At 40.4% G+C, this 23,493-nt stretch overlaps 1 protein-coding gene across 2 annotated transcripts in view; it reads right to left on the bottom strand.

The window, feature by feature from the left end:
• Positions 1 to 23,493, bottom strand: part of Ccdc141 (coiled-coil domain containing 141) — a 172,184-nt gene that overhangs the window by 101,565 nt on the left and 47,126 nt on the right. For both annotated transcript variants that reach the window (XM_085834745.1, XM_029474525.2), the window contains exon 7: positions 6,486 to 6,602. In XM_085834745.1, coding sequence (XP_085690871.1) covers positions 6,486 to 6,602 — 117 coding nt within the window. The remainder of the gene's footprint in view (positions 1 to 6,485; positions 6,603 to 23,493) is intronic.

Below are 23,493 nucleotides of genomic sequence, written 5' to 3'. Positions count from 1 at the left end.
CAATAAAAAGACATAGACTAACAGACTGGCTACACAAACAGGACCCAACATTCTGCTGCTTACAGGAAACCCATCTCAGGGAAAAAGACAGACACTACCTCAGAGTGAAAGGCTGGAAAAACAATTTTCCAAGCAAATGGTCTGAAGATACAAGCTGGAGTAGCCATTCTAATATCAAATAAAATTGACTTCCAACCCAAAGTTATCAAAAAAGACAAGGAGGAACACTTCATACTCATTAAAGGTAAAATCCTCCAAGAAGAACTCTCAATTCTGAATATCTATGCTCCAAATGCAAGGGCAGCCACATTCATTAAAGACACTTTAGTAGAGCTCAAAGCACCTCATTGCACCTCACACAATAATAGTGGGAGACTTCAACATACCACATTCATCAATGGACAGATCCTGGAATCAGAAACTAAACAGGGACACAGTGAAACTAACAGAAGTTATGAAACAAATGGGCTTAAGAGATATCTACAGAACATTTTATCCTAAAACAAAAGGATATACCTTCTTCTCAGCACCTCACGGGACCTTCTCCAAAATTGACCATATAATTGGTCACAAAACAGGCCTCAACAGATACAAAAATACTGAAATTGTCCTATGCATCCTATCAGACCACCATGGACTAAGGCTGATCTTCAATAACAACATAAATAATGGAAAGCCAACATTCACGTGAAAACTAAACAACACTCTTCTCAATGATACCTTGGTCAAGGAAGGAATAAAGAAAGAAATTAAAGACTTTTTAGAGTTTAATGAAAATGATGCCACAACATACCCAAACCTATGGGACACAATGAAAGCATTTCTAAGAGGGAAACTCATAGCTCTGAGTGCCTCCAAGAAGAAACTGGAGAGAGCACACACTAGCAGCTTGACAACACATCTAAAAGTTCTAGAAAAAAACGGAATAAAATTCACCCAAGAGGAACAGACGGCAGGAAATAATCAAACTCAGGGGTGAAATCAACGACGTGGAAACAAGAAGAAATATTCAAAGAATCAACCAAATGAGGAGTTGGTTCTTTGAGAAAATCAACAAGATAGATAAACCCTTAGCAAGACTCACTAGAGGGCACAGGGACAACATCCTAATTAACAAAATCAGAAATGAAAATGGAGACATAACAACAGATCCTGAAGAAATCTAAAACACCATCAGATCCTTCTACAAAAGGCTATACTCAACAAAAATGGAAAACCTGGACGAAATGGACCAATTTCTAGACAGATACCAGGTACCAAAGTTAAATCAGGATCAAGTTAATGATCTAAACAGTCCCATATCCCTAAAGAAATAGAAGCAGTCATTAATGGTCTCCCAGCCAAAAAAAGGCCAGGACCAGATGGGTTTAGTGCAGAGTTTTACCAGACCTTCAAGGCAGATCTAATTCCAGTTCTGTACAAATTATTCCACAAAATAGAAGTAGAGGGAACTCTACCCAACTCATTCTATGAAACCACAATTACTCTAATACCTAAACCACAGGAAGATCCAACAAAGAGAGAACTTCAGACCAATTTCCCTTATGAATATACATACAAAAATACTCAATAAAATTCTCGCTAACAGAATCCAAGAACACATTAAAGCAATCATCCATCCTGACCAAGTAGGTTTTATTCCAGGGATGCAGGGATGGTTTACTATACGGAAATCCATCAATATAATCCATTATATAAACAAACTCAAAGACAAAAACCACATGATCATCTCGTTAGATGCGGAAAAAGCATTCAACAAGATTCAACACCCATTCATGATAAAAAGTCTTGGAAAGATCAGGAATTCAAGGCCCATACCTAAACATGATAAAAAGCAATCTACAGCAAACCAGTAGCCAACATCAAAGTAAATGGTGAGAAGCTTGAAGCAATCCCTCTAAAATCAGGGACTAGAAAAGGCTGCCCACTTTCTCCATACCTATTCAACATAGTACTTGAAGTCCTAGCCAGAGCAATTGGACAACAAAAGGAGATCCAGGGGATACAAATTGGAAAAGATGAAGTCAAAATATCACTTTTTGCAGATGATATGATAGTATATATAAGTGACCCTAAAAATTCCACCAGAGAACTCCTAAACCTGATGAACAGCTTTGGTGAAGTAGCTGGATATAAAATTAGCTCAAACAAGTCAATGGCCTTTCTTTACACAAAGAATAAACAGGCTGAGAAAGAAATTAGGGAAACAACACCCTTCTCAATAGTCACAAATAATATAAAATATCTTGGCATGACTCTAACTAAGGAAGTGAAAGATCTGTATGATAAAAACTTCAAGTCTCTGAAGAAAGAAATTAAAGAAGATCTCAGAAGATGGAAAGATCTCCCATGCTCATGGATTGGCAGGATCAACATTGTAAAAATGGCTATCTTGCCAAAAGCAATCTACAGATTCAATGGAATCCCCATCAAAATTCCAACTCAATTCTTCAACGAATTAGAAAGAGCAATCTGCAAATTCATCTGGAATAACAAAAACCTAGGATAGCAAAAACTCTTCTCAAGGATAAAACAACCTCTGGTGGAATCACCATGCCTGACCTAAAGCTTTACTACAGAGCAATTGTGATAAAAACTGCATGGAACTGGTATAGCGACAGACAAGTAGACCAATGGAATAGAATTGAAGACCCAGAAATGAACCTACACACCTATGGTCACTTGATCTTCGACAAAGGAGCTAAAACCATCCAGGGGAAGAAAGACAGCATTTTCAACAAATGGTGCTGGCACAACTGGTTGTTATCATGTAGAAGAATGCGAATCGATCCATTCCTATCTCCTTGTACTAAGGTCAAATCTAAGTGGATCAAGGAACTTCACATAAAACCAGAGACACTGAAACTTATAGAGGAGAAAGTGGGGAAAAGCCTCGAAGATATGGGCACAAGGGAGAAATTCCTGAATAGAACAGCAATGGCTTGTGCTGTAAGATCGAGGATTGACAAATGGGACCTCATGAAACTGCAAAGCTTCTGCAAGGCAAAAGACACCGTCAATAAGACAAAAGGGCCACCAAGGATTGGGAAAGGATCTTTACCTATCTTAAATCAGATATGGGACTAATATCCAATATATATAAAGAACTCAAGAGGGTGGACTCCAGAAAATCAAATAACCCCATTAAAAAATGGGGCTCAGAGCTAAACAAAGAATTCTCACCTGAGGAATACTGAATGGCTGAGAAGCACCTGAAAAAAATGTTCAACATCCCTAATCATCAGGGAAATGCAAATCAAAACAACCCTGAGATTCCACCTCACACCAGTCAGAATGGCTAAGATCAAAAATTCAGGTGACAGCAGATGCTGACAAGGATGTGGAGAAAGAGGAACACTCCTCCAATGTTGGTGGGATTGCAAGCTTGTACAACCACTCTGGAAATCAGTCTGGAAGTTCCTCAGAAAATTGGACATAGTACTACCGGAGGATCCCGCAATATCTCTCCTGGGCATATATCCAGAAGATGTCCCAACCGGTAAGAAGGATACATGCTCCACTATGTTCATAGCAGCCTTATTTATAATAGCCAGAAGCTGGAAAGAACCCAGATGTCCCTCAACAGAGGAATGGATACAAAAAATATGGTACATTTACACAATGGAGTACTACTCAGCTATTAAAAAGAATGAATTTATGAAATTCCTAGCCAAATGGATGGACCTGGAGGGCATCATCCTGAGTGAGGTAACACAATCACAAAAGAACTCAAATGATATGTACTCACTGATAAGTGGATATTATCCCAGAAACTTAGTATAGTGAGATATAAGATAAAATTTGCAAAACACATGAAACTGAAGAAGAACTAAGACTAAAGTGTGGACACTTTGCCCCTTCTTAGAATTGGAAACAATCACCCATGAAAGGATTACAGAGACCAAGTTTGGAGCTGAGACAAAAGGATGGACCATCTAGAGGCTGCCATATCCAGGGATCCATCCCATAATTAGCCTCCAATGACAGCATTGCATACACTAGCAAGCGTTTGCTGCAAGGACCCTGATATAGCTGTCTCTTGTGAGACTAGGCCGGGGCCTAGCAAACACATAAGTGGATGCTCACAGTCAGCTATTAGATGGATTACAGGGCCCCCAGTGGAGGAGCTAGAGAAAATACCCAAGGAGCTAAAGAGACCTGCAACCCTGTAGGTGCAACATTATGAACTAACCAGTACCCTGGAGCTCTTGACTCTAGATGCATATGTATCAAAAGATGGCCTAGTCGGCCATCACTGAAAAAAGAGGCCCATTGGACACGCAAACTTTATATGCCCCAGTATAGGGGAACGCCAGGGCCAAAAATTGGGAATGGGTGGGTAGGGGAGTCGGGGGGAGGGTGTGGGGGACTTTTGGGATAGCATTGGAAATGTAATTGAGGAAAATATATAATAAAAAAAATAAAATAAAGGAAGACGGGGGAAAGGATTGTATTTGTTATAGGGGAGCTTACAAGCACTGAGGATAAGCCTCCTACTAATATTTTATCAAGTGGTAGACTATCAAGCTTCCCTCTAAATTGATATCTTACTACCTATAGACTGGTACGGTTCTCAGACCTCGTCAGAAAAGCTTCTTTTTGCAGTGGATGATGGCTAACTGAAAACTCACCACTGGTCAGAGTGTAGAATTTTCAGCTGTCCCTGGGATTTCAGCTTGGCTTGTCTACATTGTAGACACTCTCTACTCAGATCTTCTGTCCCTCCTTATGATCATGTTCACTTGTCTTCACCTGCCATCCATTCAGCCTTCCATTCAGCCACCCATTCCTTCATCTGGAATCAGTCCTGACCTTTTAGCTCTGAAAGCTAGACTCAATTCTATAACTTCTCTTTCAATCCTGTGGTCTTGCAGTGGCTTGACTCATAGCCAACACAGCTTCTCCAGCTCTGTTAAACATCTTATCCATTCTTAATTAAATCTCTCTTATCCATTCAGAGATTCTTACAGAGAATATATACGTGTGTGTGTATGTGTGTATGTGTTTAAACATAAATATATGTATTTGTTATAGATACATATAACAAAATTATATGCAGATAACTGTATGTGTGTGTATATACACATACCTTTGACATTGTTGCAGCTTGTCTTATTCTTATTCAAACAAATGTGTTCATCAATGTTTCTTACATAGCAAGTTCATGGCCCTTTTTCTTTTATACACTCCATAGTTTCAAATGTGAACTGTGAACATCAGACACAGTACACTCCTAGAACCAAAGTAATGTGTGAACAAATATTCAAATCTAAACAACTCTCATAACTTCATATGCACAGTCACTGAAATCCAAGTGCGTCTAACTTACGGGAACATGTTGTTTTTGTTCCTGTGTTTTTAAAAGTAAATATCCTATGCAAATTGAATCATCCCTGGTTCTTAATACATAAGGATACTGATAGAATCATTCTCACTGATAAAGTGTGAGCTTGATACATATAGAATAAATTACTATATTACTACAGTGAAAAACCTTAACAGGCAAGTGAAGCCAATTATGTTTTAAATGAGCAGTTATTATAGGGTAAGTTGTCTTTCATAACTGCATGTTTTAACAATCACTTAAACATTGAGGCTAGACTTCTGAAGGTCTACATTCAATCACAGCAAGAAGGGAACATGAAACTAAGAATGTCATGTCCTTAGAATATTTAATCCTAATTAAATACAGTCTATCCCTGCAAGCCTTCTATCAAGTCTCAAATGAGTATAGAGTTGGTCTTCCTTGCCACCAACTAACAAGTGTTTCACAACTTTCATCTTCATTTAACCTGTAACTGCCAACCACCTATGATGTTCTAGGTGTAATTTCCTGTACTGGGTCACCAAAATAAGCTTTAGTTCTCTACAGACCATCTGTAAGTGATGCCTGGCTAGGAGTCAATTTCTTGCAAAACAGAGGAATGTGAAGCAAGTGAGGAAGAGAGAGAATGAAGATGACAGCAGTGAGCAAGCCTGGCAACCATCGAGGTGATGGTGCTGTGTGCAGAAAACAACCAAACAAAACATCACACCAGCAAAGAACCACTCTGCAGAAATACAGTGAATCTTAATACTGAAGAGCTGGGACCTTGGGCTGGACAGAATCGAATTCCACCTCTGCCTGGGATAAGACTTAACTTTGATGAAGCCACTCTCTATACCCAAAGCCTCTGCTTTGTTTGTTTCAGTCAAATTAAAAAATATATATATAAACTTCTCAGGGGTCTGTGACCATTTAAATAAAGCATCTCTCATACTCAGACTAGACAATAATTATGACCTGTGAGTGTGTGTGTGTGTGTGTCTGTGTGTGTGTGTGTGTGTGTGTGTTTTCAAGCTTCAGTCTTACTGTTACTCTAGCAGTTAATGGGCAGTGGAGTTCCCTAACGCTCTAGTGATCATTTCTATGCAATCTGTAAATGACTCAGCCTATTTCAGGAGTCATCTCCCTTGCATTCCCCACTCATTTTAGTGGACCTTACCTTTGCTTTGACTATCAGGTCCTCATGCTTGCAGATTAGCTCTCTGTTGTCTGAAAGTGATGCGCCCAGACTCTGTTCCTGAAGATCTCTGATTGCTTTCTGAAACCAAGAAGAAACCTGGGGAAGGGGTGAGAAGAAAGTACCAATATGTAAATGATCAGGATAGACGATTTAAATGCAGACATAGTACTGCAACCTTTCAAAACAAAGTAATTCCATCTCTTTCTACATACACTAATTTACATAGGATGTTAACATCATCCAGGTATTTAATGTTCTCTTTATTTCAGCCTCTCAATGCGTAAGGAAAAAAAAAAAAAAGACTAAACAACCAGAGAAGAACCCAGGGAAGGGCTGCTTAACAGCTCAGTGGATTGTGAGGCATGAGGAATGAGTCAGCATGTCCTCCAAAAGCCACAGTGCGTCCCCATGCAGTCCATACATCTTGCTTCCTTTCCAAATATAACATTTTTTCTCTATATAAACATGAGTCTGAATATAGTTACACAGATCCAGTTAAAGATATTGAACAGCCTATGTGGAATCATATTTTCTAGTATATAAAAAGAAAATACAAAAGTATTTCATTTGCAGTCCCTGGTGGAAATCGGAGGAATGAAAAGCCACAGTTATGAAACCCCATGGACAGTGTAAGCACAGGACTTGGGTGCCAGATACATGCATGGTTGACTCAGGACACATGACACACAGTGTCAAGACAACAGATATTGTGGAGGTTGATTGCAGCAATAAATATGTTGTAACTTTAATTTTTTAATTAATTGGCTTTGGAGGAATGCTGACATTGAACCCAGGATCTCACATAAGCCGAACAAGCATTCTACCATTTAGCCTGTGGTGTTGCCCTTTTAGTGAGGCTACATTTTAAGAGATACTATAACTTGATGTGAGACTTCTGACTTAAGACTCCTGAACACAAGAACCTTGATATCCATCAGATGAAGTGCAGCTAGATTTGCACTATCTGCTTCTGTCCAGCATTATCCCTGAATCCTATCAGAATGACTAATTTGTAAGACACCACACTATAAACTAGATGTGTGGCTAGTTGCTTTGAGAGCATCGTCTTCGTCTTTCTCAGTAAGTCCACAACAAGAGCAATCTAATCATACAAACATACAGAAGAAGTAAATGAATTGGGAGAGCTGAAGCCATTTATCTAGAGACAGATGGTAGCCGCAGAAGAAGGATCTGCCCCAAGGGTACATAATTCCAAAAATCCATGCTCTTCTGCTGTGCCCTGCCACTATGCTCATGTCACCTACAGTCTTTCAGCCCTGTTGTCTGGGGATACTGTTGCCAACCTCAAAGATGAAAATTGGCAGTCCGCTCAAAATGGTGGGCAGAGCCAAGAGTCATACTGTGTCTTTCTGAGGCCCCGGTTATCTTGTCTGCACAGCCATGGGCTTTCTTCCAGCTCCTGTAACAGGAAGGGATATATGAAGCAGGAGGCTGAGGAAAGGGTGTCAGGTCTAAAGTTCCAAACTGAAAATGTGCCTCATGCTCCGCAGATGGCAGTGGTAAAGGCTCACCCCAGTGAGATGCCTGTGGGCCACGAGGGAGCTGGGGTGGTAGCTGATCTTCAGAGCAGAAGGTCTGAACTAACTCAGCATTTCCCCAGCACAGAATGGGGAATAAGTTACAGAGCAACAGGGTTTCTCCAGCTTACCAAAATGTTAGCCCATTATCAGTACAAACAAAAAAATTCCACATTTATCCTGTAGCCATTTTATATGAAATTCACCTTCTTCCTAATATTGATAAACTATGTGATATATATATTTCACATTATATAAACATGTATATAGTATTTTTATATATTTATAGTTCCTTAAAACCATTTTTTCTGGTATCCAATTAGAACTAGTTAAGTACAATGTACATAGAAGAACCCACAAAGGGCACTTAGAGAACAGCACTAAAAGTTATTTTGCTTTTATATAAAATAATTTCTTACAATGCCAGCGAGTGCTTACAGAAATGTGAGCGGAGGAGTGGTTTGAGGGGTTTTCCTCAAAGAGAGCATGAGAATAACTAACTAACTGAGATTATTTAGTTGTTGAGGACCAGAAGTGAGTGTTTTCTATTCCTAGCTAAAGTTGGGGTGGGGGTAGACATCTGAAGAATGTTTTATTGTGGGCCAGCTAATATGGACGCTAAGTGGATGAAACAAAGGCAGAGGCAGGTGTTGCTTAATCCCCCTGAACAGGTGAGAAGCCTGTGGCCGCCGATAATCTGATTTAATGTGTGAGTCAAATATTTGTCATCTAACACATGTCAGAGATGATGAAACCTAGAAGGAAGCGGGGGAGGGAAATTCTGTGATTTTTTTTCTTCCTCTTCTTCTTCTCCTCCTCTTCTTCTTCCTCCTCCTCCTCTTCTTCCTCCTTTTCTTCCTTCTCTTTTTCCTCCTCTTCTTCCCCCTCTTCTTTCTCCTCCTCTCCCTCTTCCTCCTCCTCCTCCTCTTCCTCCTCCTCTTCTTTCTTCTTCTATTGATATGGGATCTTGCCTTATAGCTCTAGCTGGTCCGGACCTTGGCACACAGACCAGGTGGGCTTCCACCTGACAGAGCTCTGCCTTCCTCTGCTCCCCAAGTACTGGGATTGAAGGTCTGCACTGCTGCAACAGCTTGTTGTGAGTTTTAAATGGTGTTGACTGACTTTATCCTTTGGTTCTTGCTGACACTATTTCACCCTTCAAAAGCTACCTACTAAGCAACATGTTGGAGGTAGAAAACTCTTATGATACTCAGTAGCTTTCATCCTGGCTTCCAAAACTTATGATTCTAGTTCTACACATTTTTTTTCTGACCAGATATACTTTAGGGAGAAACACAAGTTGGTATGAATGCTTGAAGTAAGTAGATCATCATTAGCACATTACATCTTATCATGAGGCATTCCGACACATGAGTGACCTCGTAGATCAGGTTTACCACCTGTGCTGTGAGATGCACACAAACAGGCTCAGAGTTCTCAGGCTAAAATAAGATACCCTAAATAGCCACAAGAGAATCCACCACCATGCTCTGATACCCGGTCAATCATTCATTACATCCCACAAGTAGTACTACAGACAGCTGCACAGCTATTCCAAGGGTCTTTTTATAAGCCTTTGAATTGCATCAGTTGCTGTCCAAAAAGCTTGAGTGATGAATCCAGCCAATGAACACTTCTGCAGAATAGTACCACAAAAGGAGACAGAGTTATGGGGAGGAAGAGAGAACAACAAAAGGAAACCATTCAGAGAACTCACTGGAAATTGGTTCTGTGTATCAGTTAGCAAGGTAGGGGAGAAAGGAAAACTTTCCCTTGCCTGTCTCTGGCCCTACCATCCGGCTTGCCTCAAGTCATGCACTTATAATCACTCTGTTGGTTGGCATGGCTTCTAGGTCTTTGGAAGAGGCAGGGCCGAGTCAGAGAAGATATAGGACAGATTTTTTTGGGTGGCTAAGACATCCATTGGAAGACAGACAGAAGTGGGTCAATAAAGATACAGAGAAGGAAGGAAGGAAGGAAGGAAGGAAGGAAGGAAGGAAGGAAGGAAGGAAGGAAAAAGAAAGAAAGAAAGAAAGAAAGAAAGAAAGAAAGAAAGAAAGAAAGAAAGAAAAAAGAAAGGGAGGGAGGGAGGGAGGGAGGGAGGGAGGAAGAAGGAAGGGAAGGAAGGAGGAAAGGAAGAAAGATTGGGATGTTAATAAAAATCAAGAATTATCTCTAAAGTTTAAGAAGAGTGGTAGAAAAATTCTGCCAAGTAAGTAGACTTGCACGGCCCAGGAGACTAACCACCAACAGTACACAGGTATGATCAGTCTAACCTGAAAAGGGCTGTAAGTATAAAGTGAATATCAGAGAATATAGGCTTTGGATATTTAAAAAAGAGCAAATACCTCATTAGCAATATTACCACTCATTATCTATCAAAATTCTGTTTGGATATGTTGAGGTAAATAATACATATTATTTTTCACTTGTTATGTGTTTTTTTTTACTTTTTAAATACTTGTTTTTTTACTCTTCCAATGACCACTGGGATATTTAAAGACATTTTATTTGGTTGGCTACGTTAGTCAAGGAAACTCAGAGTATCTTTAGTTGTTAAGTGTACATTTGAAGACTGACAGATTTAACTAAGGAGAATTTAAAGAGCAGAGCCAGGAGAAGGGTGGAGTGAGGTTATCAGTCAGTAAACATTCAGGGACTTCCACATCGGGGCGAAAATCTAAGGAGCTTTTGGCAGAAGTTGACTGACCTCTTCAGCTAAGTACTGGAAGATGGTTTTAGATGCCTCTGTAGATGCAGCAAAAATATTCACTTCAGCTTTTTAAAAACTACTCCTTTCTTTGACTGGAGGTTTAGTTTGTTTCAGTGTGGGGAACTGAGGGTGTATAAGAATTAAAGCGAGGGGTGAATCAGCCTAAGAACTAAGCAGGAAGTTGAAGACTGGTGTGTCTGCTAGCCTTGGACAAGGAAGGGCTCATCCGCTAAACACTCTACCTCAATTACACCCACTGAAAGAAATGAATGAAGAAAGGAAGGGGGAAAGATGGTGAGCTTCTCAGAGGCACCTGGCACTGCTCTATGCATCTTATAATGTTACCTCAGCCACTGTCCACCCTCTTCCTGGAATTGAGACAACCAACGAGGAAACAGAGAGGAGATAGGGCGAATCACTTGCCCAAGTTCATGCAGCCAGTGAGGAGGGTTGGGGGCAAAAATGCCCTGGCCAGATTCCATGCTTTCTGATCTAGTTTTTATCTTACTTCCCATCACACCCTTCAATTGAAGCAAAGGCTTCTGGAGAAGTCCATGTCTATGAACATTCTTAAAACTTAATGTGTAAGGCAAGGCTGCAGCCCATAAGGTCTGATTCAAACATGACAGCACCATCAGAGGGTTCAACAGAAAATGCAGTTAGAGAAGACGGTGGAAGAGTCTGAGTCAAGCCCTCAGACACCAGCCGTGGGCAGAGGTGACCATCAGCTCACAAACTGAGAATTCTATTTTTGCAAATGATACACAGTCAAAAACACAGAGGACATAAGCAGCAGACAATGTCCTGTGAAGGTCAAAAATGAAAAGTCCAGAGGCCAAAAAGGTGAAGGGCCGTGGAAGCCAGAAACCCTGCACCAGGTTGCCACAAGCAACCTGTTTCTCTCTCCTGCAATTTGTTCCAGAAACTGAGATGAGGTTTAGTTTTTACCTTTATTTGAAACTATTCTATGGGAAGCGAGCTAGGAAAAAAAAAGCCTTCCAACCATCTTAACAGAAACACATTTTAAAAATAATGATCTCTTCAAATTACTTTGGTTTTCTCTTCCTTGTACAGAACACTTCTTGGCACAGAACCAGCTACTCTTCAGAGAAAGAAAGAAAGAAAGAAAGAAAGAAAGAAAGAAAGAAAGAAAGAAAGAAAGAAAGAAAGAAAGAAAGAAAGAAAGAAGAAAAAGAAATTGGCAAAGAATGAAAAGGGCATCGGGTTTTCTGTGTTTTTTGTTTTGTTTTGTTTTTTTATCTTCCTCAGCCCAAGCATTTTTGACAGTCTTCCATCCAATTACCAGAAACACCAACATGTTTACAATTATAGCCCGTGTCACAGTTCCAGGGTCTACTTTGATTTTCTTTCTTTTGCTTAGAGCAGAAGAAACAGTTGTCATTATCTTGCATTAGGCAATCTGGTCAAATGTGCTGTGTGCTTAACGAGGCGATAAGCAGACTTGAGAAACCCACCTGCCACGTCAGGTGGGAACGTCCACCAGAAGAGGGGACACGGGCAGAGTGCTAACTCTCTACCACAGGACTTGGGAGCTGGATTATTGCTGTGTAGTCACGTCACCTGGTCTGAACTGGCTTCTCAACAGCTGAATGTGCAAACAGGCTGACCTACACTTGTCACAAGGGGTGGTGTTTCAGCCAACCACAAGAAGCCAACCATTCAACCACCTTCACACAAGACAGTTATGAGTAATCAATCCAGACTTCCCTGTAGAAGACACTTGCTCTTTGCCCAGGGTCACCTTTTCCCTTGGCTGTAAATAACACCTGTCCATGCAGCAGAATGGGACAGTCTAAACCACTTTGTTCCTGTTGTGCCTGATTATGTTATCTCAGCAAAGCCAATTATGAAGTTAAAACCTAGATTTGTTGCCCAAATTTTGTACTGAGTTTCTATTTTTAGAAACATTTTTAAATTGATTCAATTTTTAGCCTGTTATCTGGGGGCCTGGTTTCAAGATTGAGGAGGACAAGAGTCACACTCCTTTGCAGGATTTGAAAGCCTTTCTCAAATTACTGAAGTCAGCAGGAAAGTATCATTATCTCCCCAGATTCTCAAATCCTAGGCATCTGCTGACAGGTGGTAGGCGGCTGGAACTGTTTGTCATGAGAAAAACTGGTTATTTTATAAATACCCTCACAGATACTCTCCCTATCTAGAATTTACATTAAAAAGCCATCTACTTAATTATTCTCTTTATATTAGCATATAATGTCCTTTCACATCTGTATTCCAACAATAATGATACTAAAGGCCCTCTCCTTTTCCACACTGCCCTCAAATTGCGGTATCATTTGTTTATTTTTGTTTCTAGGTAGGCTCTTTAACTACACCTACTTGATAGCAGAAAGCTGCATAGTCCAGTGAATAAAAAGTCTCTAGATCTGAATATTACTTTCAATAATAACTCTAGCTCATTGTGGGGAAATTCAGAGCAATGGAAAAATCTCTTAATTGAAGAATGGGGATAGAGTCCTATACAATGAGAATCACAGGACTAAAGGTACCTAATACATAGTATTCTAGACACAACTAAGTTCCACTTTGTGCTGGATAGTTTATGTCAACTTGACACAAGCTAACACCATCTGGGAGGAGGGAACCGCATTTAAGAAAATGCCTTCTTGCTGGGCGTGGTGGCACATGCCTTTAATCCCAGCACTCAGGAGGCAGAGGCAGGCAGATTTCTGAGTTCGAGGCCAGCCTGGTCTACAAAGTGAGTTCCAGGACAGCCAGGGCTATACAGAAAAACCCTGTCTTGAAAAACAAACAAACAAACAAACAAACAAAAGCCTTCTTTCTTACAGGCAAGCCTATAGGGCATGTTATTAATTAGTGATTGATGGGAGAGGGCCCAACCTATTTTCAGTAGTACCATTCCTGGGCTGGTGGTCCTGAATTCTATAAGAAAACAGGCTGAGCAAGTCATGGGGAGCAAGCCAGCAAGTAGTACCCCTCCATGGCCTCTGCATCAGCACCTGTATCTAGATTCCTGTCCTGCTTTGAGTTCCTGCCCTGATTTATTTCAATGATGAACAGTGATATGGAAGTATAAGCCAAATAAGCCCCTTCCTCCCCAAGCTGTTTTAGTCATGTGTTTGTCACAGCAATGTAACCATAACTAAGACACACTCTTAGGAACCTGGAAGTCTGGACCAACTGCACCCCTGTGTGGAGATAGAGAGACAATAGAACTAAGACCACAGCTTGACTCTCACATCACCGTCTCGATTCCTAAATTTGATGGATTTCATATACAGCTTTAGTTCTAACCCTAGTTGTTAGAAGAACTTCCCCATCGCTAATATACACACCCCAAATGGAACTACTATAATAATATACTGTAAACAGTGTTAAAGATTTGGGTTATTTACTTCTGGAATTTTCCATTTAATATTTTGAAGCACGACTGAATATGAGTAATCCATAAAAGTGACCAAATGAATTTAATGAACATATGGTCAAACATAACAAGTATAATAAGTGAGCTAAAGAACTAGCCCAAAGGCAGACAGAGTTCAGAAGGTTGAATGAAAAGACCACGCCCCACCATTGGCTTGAGTATTGAAGGCTTCCTTCCCAGGAGGTGAAGGATCAGATGTGATCTTGTTGGAGGAGGTATGTCACCTCTAGTTCCTCTGAATCAGAAGTAAGCTCTCAGCTACTGCTCCACACTATCCCTGCCTGTGGTCACAATCCCCTCCCACAACGGCCATGAACTCGCCATCTGAAGCTGTAAGCAAGCCCCAATTACAGGCTTTCTTTTATAAGCTTCTCTGGTTGTGGTGTCTCTTCACAGCACTAGAAGTTGATTTTTAACTACTTTGCAGAGGATGAGTTTTGAACTAGGCCGGATGCCCAGCTGCTTCTGTTCTCTTGCACACAGGGTGAGGCTAACACATCCAGCAGTTTAGACACGAGCTGGGATCTGGCTAAAATACAGCTTCGTGCCAGCTCTTACTGTAGCTCGAAAGTGACATAGAGTGAACACGTGAAGATTTGCTCTAAACACTATGTACTTCATATATTTTTTATACATAGTTATGGCTTTATTTTTGTAACAAATGGATAGATAGCTACCATTATTAGCCTCATTTTACACAAAGAAAAGTACAGAGAGGCTAATAACCTTGGTAGTATAAAAGCCTAGAGAGGTATCCGTGCCCTCTGCCCCAGAATCCCTGTGCTGTAGCCCTTGACCACGCTGAAAGCAATAATGATCAGCACGCATTCTAATCAGCAAACGTCGATCGCTTTCAGAACTACAAGCTTCTCCTATAAACATTAAGATACTTCACATTTCCTGCTAACAAGGAATTAAAAAAGAATTCCAGACATGGCCAATGTGCCAAAATAAAAGTCTATGATAAGTTTTAAACTAAATATGGATTGTTATTTATGTCTGCTATTGGACCAAACTCCCAGATTCCAATATCACCAAGCTAATTATAACTCTCCCACACACACCCTATTTTTGCCTTATATACATTCTTTATGTATTTAAAGAATAATTTTTTATGCTTCTTAACCCTGCCTATGCTGTGCCATATTAACTTAAGCTGGTCATTCATTCAGACTCTAAAGTAAATGAGAAAGCAGCGGCATGTACCAGAAAACACACAAATAAACACAAGTGTGTGTTCATACACAAACAAAATGCCTCATAGGCACAAGACGCCACACATCGAAGCTACGCATCCACAGGGCATCTCAGACGCCATCTTGGCTGCAGCTAATAGGGAAGATAGTGTCTGATAATGGCTATACTCTCCTCAAATTATGACCCACAAAACCTTCCCAGTGAATTCTGTTACCCTCCCCGCCCTGCAAAAACATACACAAATAAATATACATAGGTGCACCCTGGGTATTAAAAGCAGAGTGCCTGCCCCATCTTAATTCTCCTAGACGCCCTTGACATCGCCTTGCATAAAGAGGCCATGAATAACTTAGTGTTAGTATATTTGTTTGCTTCACTTATGTCTGATTGGGACAATTGAGAAAAATTACATTCATAAATCTTCTTGCCAAGATAATTAATTATGCACAAAATACTCCATGCTGCTTCTGATTTTCATTAATGAGGCAGATTATCTGCAAACGAAGATGCTGCTATGACTGAAAAGAAAGGGCAGGATGTTCGCCTGTCGGCATGAAACACGTGCACATTGTCTTACATAGGAAAAAAAAACGGTGATAAAGGGGACGCCCAGGGAGTATGCTTTTCAGATGATCACATCCCAAATAAGACAGAAAAGGAGTTCATTTTCACTTACTTTCTCCTATAAGCAATGAATATCTGAGTTGCTATCATGCTGGTCATTTCACTCCCTTCCCCCAAAGAGAATGAACTGACCTTTTCAAAAGCATGAGGCCACAGCCCCCAGAGTCGCAAAAGTATCAATTGTCTCAAATAATCCTTAGGGGAGATGCCTCAGATGGTCAGGAATCCATAGTCTCTGTTCTGATTGGTCACCTCCTTCCTCTTTTCCTTAAGTGCTTAGAATGACTGGCAGAGCAGCCGGTTTATTAACGTATCTGTTCACAGTCTTATGCTCCATAAAACAAGCACAAAATGGACATGTCTCTCCTCTTAGGAAGTAAGTTTCTACTGTGTTCTAGGACTACTAGGCACGTGGTACAGGAATATCACGTCCTTCTCCTTAACTCCCTAGCAATCTCTCGGTCTGGTGTCCACACTGCCAAGTACAAGCACAGCAGCATCTACAGAACTGTGAACAGAACATCTTAAGCCTTTTGGACATTACACTAATGTTTACTTAGAAAGATAACAATCAAGACGGCACACTTAATTTTTTATAGCTCTGAGAAAATGGAGAGGTTCCACCTCCTCACCAAGAAGACACTGTTTAAGTCATATTACAGTCAATATTACAGACGCATCAAATTTCATATTCTACTTTTTTAAATTGGGTATTTATTTCATTTACATTTCCAATGCTATCCCAAAATATCCCACACACACTCCCCCACCCACTCTCCCACCCACCCACTCCCAATTCTTGGCCCTGGCTTTCCCCTGTACTGAGGCATATAAAGTTTGCACAACCAATGGGCCTCTCTTTCCACTGATGGCCAACTAGGCCATCTTCTGATTCATATGCATCTAGAGACACAAACTGGGGGGAGAGGGGGTTACTGGTTAGTTCATATTGTTGTTCCACCTATAGGATTGTAGATCCCTTTAGCTCCTTGGGTACTTTCTCTAGCTCCTCCATTGGGGGGCCCTGTGATCCATCCAATAGCTGACTGTGAGCATCCACTTCTGTGTTTGCTAGGCCCCGGAATAGTCTCACAAGAGACAGCTATATCTGGGTCCTTTCAGCAAAATCTTGCTAGTGTATGCAATGGTGTCAGCGTTTGGAAGCTGATTATGGGATGGATCCCCGGATATGGCAGTCTCTAGATGGTCCATCCTTTCGTCTCAGCTCCAAACTTTGTCTCTGTAACTCCTTCCATGGGTGTTTTGTTCCCAATTCTAAGAAGGGGCAAAGTGTCCACACTTTGGTCTTCATTCTTCTTGAGTTTCATGCGTTTAGCAAATTGTATCTTAGTTCTTGGGTATTGTAAGTTTCTGGGCTAATATCCACTTATCAGTGAGTACATATTGTGCGAGTTCTTTTGTGATTGGGTTACCTCACTCAGGATGATGCCCTCCAGGTCCATCCATTTGCCTAGGAATTTCATAAATTCATTCTTTTTAATAGCTGAGTAGTACTCCATTGTGTAAATGTACCACATTTTCTGTATCTATTCCTCTGTTGAGGGGCATCTAGGTTCTTTCCAGCTTCTGGGTATTATAAATAAGGCTGCTATGAACATAGTGGAGCATGTGTCCTTCTTACTGGTTGGAACATCTTCTGGATATATGCCCAGGAGAGGTATTGCAGGATCCTCCGGTAGTACTATGTCCAATTTTCTGAGGAACCGCCAGACTGATTTCCAGAGTGGTTGTACAAGCTTGCAATCCCACCAACATTGGAGGAATGTTCCTCTTTCTCCACATCCTCGCCAGCATCTGCTGTCACCTGAATTTTTCATCTTAGCCATTCTGACTGGTGTGAGGTGGAATCTCAGGGTTGTTTTGAGTTGCATTTCCCTGATGATTAAGGATGTTGAACATTTCTTCAGGTGATTCTCAGCCATTCAGTATTCCTCAGGTGAGAATTCTTTGTTTAGCTCTGAGCGCCATTTTTAATGGGGTTATTTGATTTTCTGGAGTCCACCTACTTGAGTTCTTTATATATATTGGATATTAGTCCCCTATCTGATTTAGGATAGGTAAAGATCCTTTCCCAATCTGTTGGTGGCCTTTTTGTCTTATTGACGGTGTCTTTTGCCTTGCAGAAGCTTTGCAATTTTATGAGGTCCCATTTGTCGATTCTCGATCTTATAGCACAAGCCATTGCTGTTCTATTCAGGAACATTTCCCCTGTACCCATATCTTTGAGGCTTTTCCCTACTTCCTCCTCTATAAGTTTCAGTGTCTCTGGTTTTATGTGGAGTTCCTTAATCCACTTAGATTTGACCTTAGTACAAGGAGATAGGAATGGATCAATTTGCATTCTTCTACATGATAACTGCCAGTTGTGCCAGCACCATTTGTTGAAAATGCTGTCTTTTTTCCACTGGATGGGTTTTGCTCCCTTGTCAAAGATCAAGTGACCATAGGTGTGTGGGTTCATTTGTGGGTCTTCAATTCTATTCCATTGGTCTACTTGTCTGTCGCTATACCAGTTCCATACAGTTTTTATCACAATTGCTCTGTAGTACAGCTTTAGGTCAGGCATGGTGATTTCACCAGAGGTTCTTTTATCCTTGAGAAGAGTTTTTGCTATCCTAGGTTTTTTGTTATTTCAGATGAACTTGCAGATTGCCCTTTCTAATTTGTTGAAGAATTGAGTTAGAATTTTGATGGGAATTGCATTGAATCTGTAGATTGCTTTTGGCAAGATAGCCATTTTTACTATATTGATCCTGCCAATCCATGAGCATGGGAGATCTTTCCATCCTCTGAGATCTTCTTTAATTTCTTTCTTCAGAGACTTGAAGTTCTTATCATACAGATCTTTCTGTAGGAAAGATGAAACCTACTTGGTCAGGATGGATGATTGTTTTGATGTGCTCTTGGATTCAGTTAGTGAGAGCCTTATTGAGGATTTTTGCATTGATATTCATAAGGGAAATTGGTCTGAAGTTCTCTATCTTTGGTGGGTCTTTTTGTGGTTTAGGTATCAGAGTAATTGTGGCTTCATAGAATGAGTTGGGTAGAGTACCTTCTGTTTCTATTTTGTGGGATAGTTTGTGAAGAACTGGGATTAGATCTTCTTTGAAGGTCTGATAGAACTCTGCACTAAACCCATCTGGTCCTGGGCTTCTTTCCCAGGGATGCAGGGATGGTTCAATATACAGAAATCCATCAACGTAATCCAGTATATAAACAAACTCAAAGACAAAAACCACATGATCATCTCGTTAGATGCTGAGAAAGCATTTGACAAAATCCAACACCCATTCATGATAAAAGTCTTGGAAAGATCAGGAATTCAAGGCCCATACCTAAACATGATAAAAACAATCTACAGCAAACCAGTAGCCAATATCAAAGTACATGGTGAGAAGCTGGAAGCAATCCCACTAAAATCGGGGACTAGACAAGGCTGCCCACTTTCTCCCTACCTATTCAACATTGTACTTGAAGTCCTAGCCAGAGCAATTCGACAACAAAAGGAGATCAAGGGGATACAAATTGGAAAGGAAGAAGTCAAAATATCACTTTTTGCAGATGATATGATAGTACATATTCTACTTTTGACCAAAGGATATGTCTATTATTTGGCTAAATTCATAAAAGCCATATTACAATGTAGTATATTTCGTTGAGCTCCTTTGGTTTTGCTTATGTTTTTCGGTCTTTAATATATATCATATATATATGATATATATATTAAATATATATATATCATATGTCAAATGCTTTCATCATCATCTGAGTAGATAGTGCTCCCCACACTTCCAACACATGGAAATTAGTATGTAATAAGCTTGGAAAATACTGCCTTTAAAAAAAAAAGTTGTAATTGAGTGCCAATCAATGAATGTGGCTATTAAGATTATAAAAGCTGCTTATTTGACTTTACGTTTATGAATCCAAAATAAGTAACAAGATTGGCCTTCAATCCAAGACTAACCAATCTTTACCTGATCTGGGTAGTATGAGTATTATATTGGACCTACACTATCCCTCTAAGGTCCATGGACAAAAAGCACTGTTCTGATAGAGCAGCTACTATATGCCTGGGACTGCTCCAAGGACTGGACATATAAAAACTGATTTCGTCATCCTAATAAGACTCCCGGCAATTACTGTTATTATATACATTTTTAGAGATAATAGAATTTCAGAGAATTTAAATAATGGCTCGGTTACTCAGTTGATAAATGGTGGAGCCATAATTTAAACCCATCCAGCAGTCTAGCCCGAGGATGTGTGTTCTTATGAGCATGAAGAATAGTTTTTATTAATTGCTCTTGCTGCTGCATTGCACTTAGCAAGAGAAAAATGCACCATGGACTGTTTTAAGAGCACAAGTCCAAACTTCATATTTAAGGCAATAACCATCTTACTCATCAGTGAGTTATATTTAAGCACTGTTTATTCTTATACAATAATTATATTAGCTTTGGTTCAGGACAGTTAGGAATGGAATACAAATGAAAGATCCATCATCTTCTCCATGAATGTATATTCTTACTAGGCCTATAGGGCATTTAACAATGTATACCATCAGGGGTCCCCAGTGTGTGTAGTTTTACTAACACAACCTGGGGAAGGAATTCATGTAAGTGTAACTGAATAGGGAAAGCAAAGAATCTAGTGTGTGTTACATGTTTGTGCATGCTATTGCATTTTGGTTTTAGAATAACTCTCTGACTTTGTGTTATTCTCAGTTTAAAGATACGGTTCCACAATGAAATACTACTATATACATTTACTGGAGAGACCAGAATCCAAAACACTGATAGAATCCACTGTAGGCAGAGAAACGGAATCCAGCAATCTTATTCATTGCTGGCAAAATACATAGCTAACTTTGGATGACAGTAAACATATTCTAAGCACACTGTCCAACACCTGTTCCTTGTTATTTACTCAAATGAACTGAAAACTAACTTGACACTAAAACCTATACATGGCTGTTGATTCACATGTGCCAAAACCTGGAAGCAACTAAAATGTTCTTTAGCAAGTGAATGGATGGCTCAACAGTTGTATATGCAGACAATGGGGTGTTAGTCAGCCCTAGACAGACATCAGCTATCAAGCCATGCAAAGACAGAGAAGAAACTTAATTGCTTATTACTGGGTGAAAGGTAAGTTAGCGTGAAAAGCTACATAATGTATGATTTCAACCAGACCATCTAGGTAAAAGAGCTCAGTGCTCACAGCTGGGGAGGGAGGGATAAACTGGCAGAGCACAGAGGACATGAGGGGCAGTCGGGTTATTCTGCATCATATTATAACGACAGACATCAACCATTATACATCTGTCCACATTCACGCAATATGCAACACTGAGACTGAACCTCAGTGAATATAGTACCCTAGATGATAATGATGTCTTAATGTTTGAACATCAGTGGTACTAAAGTCCTCTTCAGGTAGACGCTGCTGATAATATGGTTGCTGGGGTGGGATGTATAGAAAATCTCTACCTTCTGCTCAATTACGCTGTCAACTGAAAACTTCTCTAAAAGATGAAGGGTGTCTTTTCAAATCCATTCTCCAAAAGAAGGGAGGGAGGGAGGGAGGCAGCAGAGGGGAGGGAGCAGAGGGGAGGGAGGAAGAGGAGGGGAGGGAAACCTACAATACCTGACTCTAGCTATCACCAAACATCTCAGTTTCTCAAGGTTGTCAAGATAACTCCATTTTCCTTCAGTATGCAGTTGAGCTAGTATATTTTCATTTAGAATTTTCTGAACTGTGATTTTTTTTCTTATACTGCAGGAATTGAAGTGGCTGATTAGTTTAGCAGCAATGAAGTGGGAAGGCTAAATTACCATCTCAAAAATAAGAAATAAGTAAAGCCTACTAGAGCTAAGTTTCCATTAGTGGAGCAATTGTTCTTGTTTAGCAAAATCCGCTTAGATGAGCCTTTTCTTTGGAGAGGAAGGGTCCCCGTTCCAAATGAGTGACAACCTCCTGTCCAGGAGAATGAAAGAAGTTTTGAGTCTGTCTCGGAAACCTCAGAGTCAGGGGTTTGAACTGTGAACCTAAGAAGAAAAAGATCACTGAGAGATTCTTTTAAGAAGACAGTCACTCTGGGAACATGGTGGCAGGTCATAGTTAAGAGAGAACTAGATGCCAGAGAGGATAAACTGGGAAAGGGGAAGCAGGAAGGGGGCAGGAAGGGCATGAGCTGTAATGGACCTGCTTGTGACAGGGAAGACAAAGAACTCAGGAACGTTTGTTTAATGAACAGCTTTGAGTGAATGCTTATGTTTGTACACCACCATCATCAGTGAAAGCCAACTGCACCGTATGGCCGTACCCTGACTAACACATGTGTGAAGGTGGGGTAGGGGATAAAGATGGAGGAAAAGAGGAGCAGGCAAAAGAGCATCAGTAGCAGGCAAGAACCAGCAGGAGATGCTGGAAGAGGTAGCTTACAGAGAGGGTGAGCCTATAAGAGAAGGTAACAGAACACAAGTAGAATATGTGGCTGGATGGTGTGTCCTGGGTCTCCAGCCTATGGCAGCTTCTGCAAGAGGCTTATCTGATTAATGGGGCAATGCCAACACTCATATCCCATTGGATTTTCAAAGAGAATCTGTCATTGTTCACTTATTTTATGACCTTCTCATCATACGGTCTAGTAGTTCTCAAGTGACACTGATTTTGCATGCTAGGATACACCTTACAAATTCTGGTGACATTTTAGATGTCCTGAGAGTATTCTACTCACAGTAGGGTGGTATACCTCAGAGATTCTACTTCCTAGTGTTCACCAGACACTCTCCTCCAGAGCGAGAGCGACCTACCACCAAATCGTGCAAAGACTAAGAAATACAACAAAAGAAAACTCATAAAGGAAAATGACCCTGACTTTTGTTGTGTGTAACTGCAACACTTGTAATAGGGAACAGCACATAGTAGGTACTTCATAAGTAAAATCTAAATGCTAGGCATTAAATATTCATTTTTTTAGCCTGAAAAAAGAACCAACTTCTCCTGGTCACACATATCCTTCCAGCTTTACGTCTGACTTCTAGTTTGCATCATAGAAATAGAAAACATATGCACCCTGACCAGGAGTGCAGCCTCCTGATGATTTCCTGCCACTGAATCTACACACCTGTGAGCAAGGGATTGGTGCAAACAGAAATGCTGCAGCAAATACATCAACCATTAGATCAGGGCCTTTGGTCACTATAACTTTGAAGCGATTGTGGTATACCTACAGTCTGAACTCTACTGAATCTGCAAACCCACAGAGTCCAAAACTCCTATAACCACAAACCTCCAATGTTCTACTGTTTTCCACTGGAATGTGACCAGTCTTGCAGGAAAGCTATCTATTTTCCAGTTACAGATTGTTTTAAATGGCATCAGTAGCAATCTAGCACAAGTTGGCACATCTTTCTGATTCCCAGGAAACCATAATTCACATTTCAGAATTAAAAAAAAAAAAGC

This window comes from Mus caroli, unplaced genomic scaffold, assembly GCF_978045245.1.
Source record: "Mus caroli unplaced genomic scaffold, Mus_caroli_1 scaffold_2, whole genome shotgun sequence".
Taxonomy (NCBI): domain Eukaryota; kingdom Metazoa; phylum Chordata; class Mammalia; order Rodentia; family Muridae; genus Mus; species Mus caroli.
This window is presented reverse-complemented; position numbering and strand designations above follow the sequence as displayed.